We start from the raw sequence: 9,833 nt of genomic DNA on the forward strand, positions 1-9,833 counted from the left end.
AGAGGTAGAATGCCCCTGGGTTCAATTCCCGGTACCACAAAAGCAAATAAATAAATACGCATATACATATATATTTGTATATATATATATATATATATATATATATATATATACACATACATACATATAAAATATGGCTGGGGGTATAGCTCAGAGGTAGAATGCCTCTAGGTTCAACCCCCAGGAGCAAAAGAAAAAAAAAAATAGACCCCTATCAGTCCCTAAGTCTAGATGGGGCGGGCCAGGCCAGGTGACGCCCAGTCTGAGAAGCCCCCACCCTGTCCTCTTCCCTCTCCGGTCTGCCCACCCCTTCTCCTCCTCCCTACGAGGGTCATAAGATAGAACCCAGGGACTCCAGTATCTTGCAAAGGCTTTATTTGAAAATTTTGAAACTTACATCCCACAAGAATTCAAGATTATCACCACAAGAAGAAAGAGATTATACAAAAATATATATCACAGCCTAGGAGCCAGGTAAGAGGGGAGGAAGGGAGGGGATGCAGGAGGCAGAAGAGGGAGGGAAGGAGGGTAAGAAGGGGACAGGAGGGAGCCCAGGAAGAGGAGGGTGCACGGGAAGCCAGAGCTCCCGAAGGCCTTGACCCAGCTGGCTCCAGCCCCAGGCAGCCCGTGGAGTTAGGGAGGCCCGAGGGAGGCTGAGGAGTGGACTATTTCAGGGGCTCCGAAATCCAGAGAGTGACACACAGGGACAGACTAGGCAAAAGGGACTTGGGAGGAAGGAGATGACAAATGGGAGCCCCTTTCTTGTGTAGTGCAGCAGGCGACTCCCCAAAATCCATCTCTCAGACAACAGAAGTTAGCAGGGGCCCGCACTACCCACAGCCCCGCGGGAGGGAGAGCTCTCAGGTGACGCGGGTGCCCTTGGGGCGAGCAGGATGGGAGGACAGTGAGACGCAGGGTGTGGACCAGGATGGGGCCATGACAGATGAGGGCCTAGGAGCCCGGCTCACCGCCCGCCCACCATCCCTGGCGCAGCATGCGAGGAGGAGGCCCAGACTAGACCAGTGGGTGTGCATGAGGCAGAGTGGGCGTGCCACGCCAAGCCACAACACCGGCCAGAAATGCATGAGAGGTGAGATGTGCGTGGGCCACCGAGCTCACTGTGAGGCAGGACCGTGAATGGGACCGGCCAGCTGAGAAGAGCCAGCGAGGGGCCCCGGGAGCGTGTGCAATGGCCTCTGAGGGTGAAGTTGGATGTGCAAGGCTTTCATGTGAGTGTGCAAGGGTGGGGTGGGAGATTCAAAGTCACAAGTGCATGGCGCCCCCCCCCACTACCGGAGGGTGAGCGGGTAGACCTGCCCGCGTGCCTCCGCGGGGGCCAGGGGGGGCTCTGGGGCGGTGTGCGAGGGCAGGAGCGGAGCCCCTGCAGCCCCAGTTCCCCACGGCTGCTCCACCCTCAGGATGGTGGCTAGGCCGGCCCTTGGCCTCCCGCTTGGCAGCGCCCCAACATGGGGGGCATCACAGATTCACCAGGGGAATCCTGAGAGGAAGATGGAAGGAAAAGGGCAGAGTCAGGAACCGAGGGGTAGGGGGAAGGGAAGAGGAAGTCCACGACAGAAAAGGGGGCTGGAGGTGAGGAGGGCAGAGTCAGAATTAAAGGGCAGTATGAGACTAAAGGAGCTTCCCTAGAGAGGGCTGGCCTGGTTCCTGGAGGGCCTAGGGCCAGGCTGGGAAGCAGAGCCAGGCACCACCAAGGGGCACCCCACTGGCTCCGGAGGCCTCAGTTACTGAGTTACCATCCCTCGCCCGGAAGCAGAGCCAGGCACCACCAAGGGGCACCCCACTGGCTCCGGAGGCCTCAGTTACTGAGTTACCATCCCTCACCCTCCCACCCCATTTCATTGCCCCTGCCCTCACCGGTTCAACTGGAAGGCTGGAGCCCCCTTGGGCTGGGGCATCCCAGGCCGGGGTCCCCCTCGGGGCTCCTCATGGTCAGGGGTGGGGGTAGGCGAATCTCCGAAGGCCCCCAACACAGTAACTCCAGCTGGGGACAGGTCGGTCAGTGGCTGCTGGCTCTCTTCCTGCCTCAGGGACCCCTGCTGTCCCGAGGGTCTGCGTCGCTTCTGGCTGCGGTCCCAGCTGGTGCACCAGAAGGAAAGAGGTTCCACTCAACTTGCCCCCGTCCTGGACCCACAGCTCCCGTCACCCCAGTCTCCCCAGCACCTCCAACATCCTACAGTGAGGAGACCGGCCTCTGACAGTTCTTTGTACTAAGTCTCCGAGGACCAGGAGCCCATGAAACTGTCCCCTCTACCCCTCCCCCACCCCAGGAACGTGAACCATGCTCCCAACCTGATCCAGGTCCACAAAATCAGTACCCCCTCCCCACCAGCACAGAGCCCCCTAAAATCCCCCACTCCCCTGTGCATGTCCAGAACAGCCATTTCTCTCCTCTGCAGCACCTGGCAGATTTAGTTCTAGTTCAAAGTCAGCTAATGACCCAGACACCTGAGTCTAATGATTCCCTCAGCAAAGTGTGAAGGACCGAGTGACCCATTATTAAATGTGTGCAAAGAAAGCTCCAGATTTCATTCCTGCCTCCTGCCTGGCAGGAGAAGAAGTGTCTGTGCAGCCCAGGTCGGTTTTCTCTGGTCTTGGAGGGACGCCCACCCAAGCCCCCTATATACACAGCGATTCCCCTTCCCTCCCATTAGCCACGTCTCTCTGGAAGAATCGACACTGGTTCACTGCCTACCCCCACTCTGGTCACAACCTTTTCTCCAGATCTTGCCTCATTCACGATTTCCCACCCCCGATCCCCAGCAAGACCACATCATGGTTCCCTCCCCGACTCCAGCCTCAGTTTCCAAACTTTGGTCCCTCCATCCACCAGCTTACCAGAACTTGAAGATGATGCCGGTAGCCACAAGAACAATAATGATGGAGATGGTGATGGTGACATAGAGCTGGGGGTCCACACCTGATTGGGGTGGGGAGAAAGTTGTAGGGAGGCCTGGAGGTAGGAGCCTAGAGGCGGCGTGGCGGGCTTAGGCTGAAGATGCAGCCACACCAATCCACATCGCCCAACTCTGCCTCTCTGGAGCCTCCCGATTCATTCTGATCATCACCAGCTTGCCCAAGTGTTTCTGCTCTTTTCTTCCACTTTCTCAAATATATTTCATTAAATCTTACATGTATGGACTTGTGCTAAGAAGCTGCAAGGTCAGGGAGAGAAGGCATCTCTCTCTCTCTCTCTCTCTCTCTCTCTCTCTCTCTCTCTCTTTTTTTTTTCTTGCAGTACTGAGGATGGAACCCAGGGGCATTCTACCTCTGAGCTACATCCCCAGCTCTATTTTTTATTCTTTATTTTGAAACAGGGTCTCCCTGAGTTGCAAAGGGCCTAAGTAGTAGCTGAGGCTGTCCTCAAACTGTGATCCCCCTGTCTCAGCCTCCCAAATGCTGGGATTACAAGCGTGCACCACCACGCCCACCTTGCATGCATCTCTCTTTATAGAAACTGGGAGGTGGAGTTGTCCTAGGACTTGCCCTGGCCCAGCCCTAAACCACTGGCCTTGCCCTGCATCAGGACTTCCAAAGCCCAGCCTCACCGTCACCCTGGTCCTCCTCCTCCTCTCTGCCTGGAATACTCCCACTCTTGTTTTCAAGGTTCAAATCAGACATCAGTTCTCTGAAGCTGTCTGATCCCCAGGCAGAGGGAGTCTCTCACTTCTCGATTTTCCTAAAAACAGGCTGTACGTGCCTCTATTAGAACATTTATTATGTTCTCATCCCTGAGTGTTTACACATCTGTCTTCTCCAGTGGACCTGTATTCCTTGAGGGTTCAGACGGCGTCTTCTTCCTCTCTGCATCCTTGCTGCTGTGCTGCCTGACACATTCCCCGAGAAGCTCCCAGATAAGGCCCCCATTCCTGTCCCTTACAGCCTTCCACCAGCCTCCCCAACACTCACATCCCTACCAGCCTTGCCCCCTCACCTTCTCTGTGCCCCCCAAACAGGAATGGCCTCAGGGTGGCCGGCGTTTCTCCAAGGATGAGTCCACCTCCATCATCCCGCATGGAGTCTGAGTTGGGGTGTGGAGTAGCCAGCCCGTGAGGGGCTGCAAAACCATAGTCCAGGGGCAGAAATCCAGGGTTGACTGAATTGGGATCCCCCCCATCCTCTCGAGACACCGTGGGGCCCCACACAATCGCCCAGGGATACTGGGATGAGGGCGGCCCCTCCTCAAAACCTGATGGGGTAGCAGGGGGGGCGGTGCCAGGTAGAACTTGCCGACGTGATCTCGGGACCCGAGGGGACCGGCTCGGTGGAGGTGCCCGCTCCCACACGCACACGTGGCGTGGGGCCGAGGGACCGCCCCGGGCACATGGGGGGCGGGCCGGGGCTGGTGGGGTTCTAGGGGAGGAGGAGGAAGAGCCCTGAGCAGGCGGTGGGAGGGGCAGCAACAGCAGTGGCCAGAGAGGGAGAAGGTGGGACAGCAGCAAAGCAGGCCTGCAAGAGGAGAGAAGGCAAGTAAGCCCAAGGCTTACCAGAAACCCCCGGCTGCCTCTTCCCAGCTTCTCTGCAAGGGCAGGAGGCTTGAGGAAGACCCTGGCCTCACTCCGGCTTCCCAGGGGCTAGCCCTTTAGGATGGGAGCCCCTGGGTGGGCCTAGGTGGGAAAGGGCAAGCCCCAAGGGAAAGTGGTCTCCAGGCTCCCCCTGCTGGGCCAAACTCACCACATCCTGGACTCCATGTCTGAAGTCTTCCTCAGTTATGACCCAGATTTGCAGCCTTTACTGGGGGGGAAAGGGGGGCAGTCACACCCCAACCCTGCCCGGTGTAACTCCCCGTCTCATTCATCCACCACTTCGACCCCCTATCCCTTCCCAGGCAGCAGGACTGCCAGCCACGCTGCCTGCCACCTAGAATCCATCCGCTCCCCCTTAGCATCCTTTTAGGGGGGGAAAAATTCCCAGAGTGGTTCTCCGAGTGGCCCCCAACCCCATCCACAACTTTGGGGGTCCCTGTTTTCTCCCAGCCCCAGGGTCTACCCTCGCTCCTCCGGCTTCTCACTTCCTCTACCCACAGCTCCAGGCTTTCCTTGGAGCTTAATTTAGAGCCAAGAACCTTGTGATGCCTTGAGCACCTACCACTAGGGAGGGAGTCTGAGGCTGGGGGGAGGGAGAAGTCGTTCTGAGTGTGTGTGTGTGTGTGTGTGTGTGTGTGTGTGTGTGTGTGTGCACAGCGGTGCCTTCCAAGCCCTCCCACCCCACTTGTAGTCTCAGGCATGTTTCTGATAACTGGCCCCAGGAATCACACATCTCCAGAAGGGAGAGATGGAGCCATGAAAGGAGGGAGAGAGAGAGAGAGAGAGAAAGGGGTGGGTGGGAGGAAAACTACAGAAAACCATTCTCGCTCTTAATGTTTAATTACTCAAATGCATAGGTGCCCTGTGAAGGGAGATGGGGTTGCAAAGAAGCCATCCCTCAAATGTAGCTCTCCTGGGCAGAGTCCTGGGATAATCTGTGCGGTTGCTTTGTAAAAGAGGAGAGACGTATTCAGAGATGAGGCTGATAGATGGGGGCTCCCCAGAGTGGCTGAGGCAGGGCACCCTGTGTCCTCTGGATGTGAGGGCTCCATCCACACATTGTGTATTCCCAGTAAGATGGGCAAATCTGGGGAAGGAAACGGGGAGAGGGGCCGTGGGCGAGAGGGAAGGTGAGGGCTGTCCAAGTGAAGGGAGAGAGACAGGTGAGAAGGGAGCCAGCCTGGAGTTCAGGGTGAGGGAGAGCAAGCCGCCCTGAGAGGGAGCTGGCAGGGAGAAGAGAGGGGATGGACCAGGAAGGCAGAGGATGCTCAGGGGCAAATGCAGAGGGGAAAGGTCGCGAGGCAGAGGAGAGGGGCGGGAGGAGAAGGAAGGAGAGGTCCAGGCAGGACAGTCAGAGAAGTGGAGAGTGGAAGGGGCCTGGAGGGAAAGACCAGGGATGGGGAGGCGGAAAGAGGGAAAGGAGAGGAGGAGGGCATGCTGAAGACGAGAGGAAGGGACCGAAAAAACAGGGAACAGCAAAGATGGAGGAGTTGGGAATTGATCACATTTAAAGGGATATGGAGACAGGGCTGGGGGCCCCGAGAAGAGATGGGGATGGGGAGACGTAGGGCTGGGGGCCTGCTGGGGACGGGACTGGAGAGGGAGGGAGGGGTGGTGGAGGGACCAGTGGAGCGGAGAAGGGCTGGCGGGGACATCTGTGGACAGCTGACTCCTGGACCCACTGGCCCCTCGGTCCGCGCGTCCCCTACCACCAGCGTCAGCTCCAGCCCAGCGCCCTGCAGCCCTGTGTCACCCCCTCCAGGAAGCCCGCAGTGCCGGGCTGCCGCGCCTCCCCCACCTCCCAGCTCCTCACCGACCTGTTGTGCGCAGGAGACGGCGGGGGGCGGGGCGGGACCTTGGACAGGGGGAGCCGGGCCGGGGTCCAGCGTCGCCCCCCATCGCGCCCATCCCAAGGCCCGCGCTCGGGGTGCAGGGCTGGCCCGCGGCAGGAGCGGGGCAGGCGAGGAAAGGTGGTCGGCCAGGGGATGCGGAGGGGGGCTCCAGCGACGGACAGGGGACGGAGGCAGGAGGATGCCCGGAGGAGCCGCGGGCTGCGCCGCAGGCGGGGTGGAGGGCGCCGCCCGGGGAGGGCGGGATGGAGCCGGGGGCGCGGGAGCCGGAGCTCGTGGGCTGCAGGAGCGGCGCCTGCAGGGCCGAGGGCCGGGCCTGGGTGGGGGCGTGGGGTCCCGCGGCTCACCTGCATGCCCGGCGCGGCGGCGCGGCGGCTGCGGGCGCTCGGGGCTGCGTGGGGCTGGGGGGTCGCAGAGGCGGGTGGGGCGTGGGGCATGGTCGGGAGGTTCGGCCGGCGGCTTGGCGAGGCGCGGGAGCCGGAGGGGGCGGGCGCCCGGGGTGCGGGGCGGCGGCGGCGGCGGGAGATGCTCGGCTCGCCTCGGCTCGGCTCGGCTCGGCTCCGCTCCGGCTGCGCTCGGCTCGGCTGGGCTCGGCGCGCTTGGACCACTCGGTCTCCGCCTCCCGTCTGCAGGCCACGCACGGTTTAACCCTCCCGTGGCCGGCTGCAGGTGGAGCGCAGCTGCGTCCCAGGAATTTGGAAGAGTCGACCATTCGTTCCCACGTTGTTTTTTTTTTTTTTTTTTTTTTTTTTCGGTACTGGTGATAGAACCCAGGGGCATTCTACCTCCAAGATACACCCCCAGCCCTATTTTATTCTTTATTTTGAAACACTGGGTAGCTCAGGCTGGCCATGAACCTGCGATCCTCCTGTCTCAGCCTCCCAAGTACTGGGATTACAGGTGTGGGCCACCACGCCCCGCCCTCCTGTGGGTTCTGATGGTGGGCTTCCCCAGCCCACCTCACTCCATCTCCGTGGTCACCCACCGCTTCCCCCAGAAGTTCTGAGATCCTAAGTAGTCCAATACTCTTGAGTCCCCAGCTCCGTTTTGCCCCAGTGGAAAAGGACCAGCACAGTCAAGGCTGTGGGCCAGAGATGCAGGGAGGGAGAGCAGAGAAGACCCAGCGCCATCACCAGAATATCCCAACAGCTAGGTCCCCTATTTCCCTCTGGCCTTGCTACAGTGCATTCTCCTTGAATTGACTCAAATGATATTCATTCATTCATTCGTTCGTTCATTTTGCAGTACTTGGGATGGAACGCAGGGGCATTCTACCTCCGAGCTACACCCCAGCCCTATTTTTTATTCTTTATTTCAAAACAGGGTCTCACTAAGTTGCAAAGGGCCTCACTAAATAGCTGAGGCTGGTCATGAACCCACAATCCTCCGGCCTCAGCCTCTCAAGTACTGGCATTACAAGCGTGCGCCACCACACCGGGCTTCAAATGTTCTTTAAAAATAAGTGCATCAAGCTGGGCGTGGTGGTGCACGCTTGTAATCCCCACGCTTGGGAGGCTGAGACAGGAGGATCACACAGGTTAGAAACCAGCCTCAGCTACTTAGTGAGGCTCTCAGCAACTTAGTGAGACCCTGTTTCCAAATAAAGTATAAAATAGGTCTGGTAGTGTAGCCTGGAGGTAGAATGTCCTTGGGTTCCACCCCCAGTACCACCAAAAATAAAAAATAAAATAAAATAAAATAAAATCAATAAGTGCATCAGCTGGGCATGGTGGCGCACACTTGTAATCCCAGCATTTGGGAGGCTGAGACCGGAGCATCGCAGTTTGAGGACAGCCGCAGCTACTTAGTGAGGCCCTCCGCAACTCAGTGAGACCCGGTTTCAAAATAAAGAATAAAAAATAGGGCATGGGGTGTAGCTCAGAGGTCAAATGCCCCTGGGATTCATCCCCGAACCCGACAAAAAGAAAAGGGAAAAAAATAATAAGTGGATCATGTCCCAATTACTGTACTCGGCTTTTCCAGCACTCTGAATACCCAAACTCCTTGCGGTGACTTACGAGGCCCTGTAGAGCCTGCTACCTGGATAGCGAGCTCTCACTCCCTAAAGATTGCCGTGCCTCAGCCTCAGTGGCCCTGGTCTGTGTTCCTGGAAGGACACCAGCCCTGGCTCCATCTCTGTCTGGAATGCTCTCCCCCGGCCTTGGGTCATGCTTTCTCTTTTTTATTCCAGTCTCACTTAGATCCAAGGTCTTCAGGGAGGCCTATCAGAAGCAGATTCCTGCACCCCCTGGCACCCCACTCTTCTCTTGTACCGTCGCCCTGTTTATCCTGCTCGCCTTTCTAGGCCACCGCATGCTTCCTAGTTCCCTGGAACCTCACGGCTGCTCTCTCTCCTCTTGTTGGGCTCTGACCTCTAAACGCTGGAGTCTCCTAGAGTTTAGTCCTTGGCCTTCTCTTTCCACATTCGCTGTCCAGTGAGCTCATCCAGTCCCCGGGCTTAAGTACTATGTAAATGTCAGTGAGTCCTAAATTTATATCCAGAGCGCCAGACTCATTTATCCAGCAGCCTACTTGACATCTCCACTTGGATGTCGGATAGCCATGCAGAGCTAACGCGACTAAAATAGATGTCTCGGCTCCTCCCACCCCATCCATTGCTCTCCCCAGACCCCTCATCCTGGGACAGGAGAACTCCAAGTGTTTCAGGCTAAAAGCCTAGGATGGTTGATTTTCACTAATTCCCTGCCTGTATCTAAGTCTCCAGCCAATCCTATGGGCTCTGTATCCAATACATGTATTGACTCTATCCCCTTCTCTCCATCTTTTTTTTTTTCTTTCAGAATTAGGCATTGAACTCAGAGGTATCCTACCTCTGATATATATATATATATATATATATATATATATATATATATTATATATATATATATATATATATTTTTTTTTTTTTTTTGCGGGTCTGGAGATGCAACCCAGGGGCATTTGACCTCCAAGCTATACCCCCTGTCCTATTTTTTATTCTTTATTTTGAAACAGGGTCTCACTACGTGGCAGAGGGCCTCACTAAATAGCTGAGGCTGTCCGCTAACCTCGATCCTCCAGGTCTCAGATCCTCCAGGTCTCAGCCTCCGGAATGCTGGGATTACAAGCGAGCGCCACCACGCCCAGCTGGCTGGCTCGTTTTTTATCATTCAGATCTCTACTCAAAATCTAAATGGGGAGCCGGCGTGGTGGCGCAGGTTTGTAATCCCCATGCTTGGGAGGCTGAGACAGGAGAATCGTGCAGGTTCAAAGCCAGCCTCAGCTGGCTTAAGAGACCCTGTTTCCAAATAAAATACAAAATAGGTCTGGGAGTGTAGCCCGGAGGTAGAAGGGTTCCAACCCCAGTACCACCATAAAAAAAAAAAAAAAAAAAAAATCTAAATAGGGGCCAGGCATGGGGTGCAGGCACACTTGTAATCCCAGTATTTAGGAGACT

At 56.8% G+C, this 9,833-nt stretch overlaps 1 protein-coding gene across 1 annotated transcript; it reads right to left on the bottom strand.

Moving 5' to 3' along the window:
- Positions 1-1,476: 1,476 nt before the first annotated feature.
- Positions 1,477-4,709, bottom strand: PIANP (PILR alpha associated neural protein; the record flags this gene model as incomplete). The annotated part of the gene is made up of 5 exons (XM_080704972.1): positions 1,477-1,498; positions 1,876-2,097; positions 2,857-2,938; positions 3,953-4,467; positions 4,693-4,709. 5 exons carry the CDS (start codon positions 4,707-4,709, stop codon positions 1,477-1,479), a joined length of 858 nt encoding a protein of 285 aa, XP_080561098.1.
- Positions 4,710-9,833: the final 5,124 nt, after the last annotated feature.

This window comes from Muscardinus avellanarius, assembly GCF_963383645.1.
Source record: "Muscardinus avellanarius genome assembly, chromosome: 11".
Classification (NCBI taxonomy): domain Eukaryota; kingdom Metazoa; phylum Chordata; class Mammalia; order Rodentia; family Gliridae; genus Muscardinus; species Muscardinus avellanarius.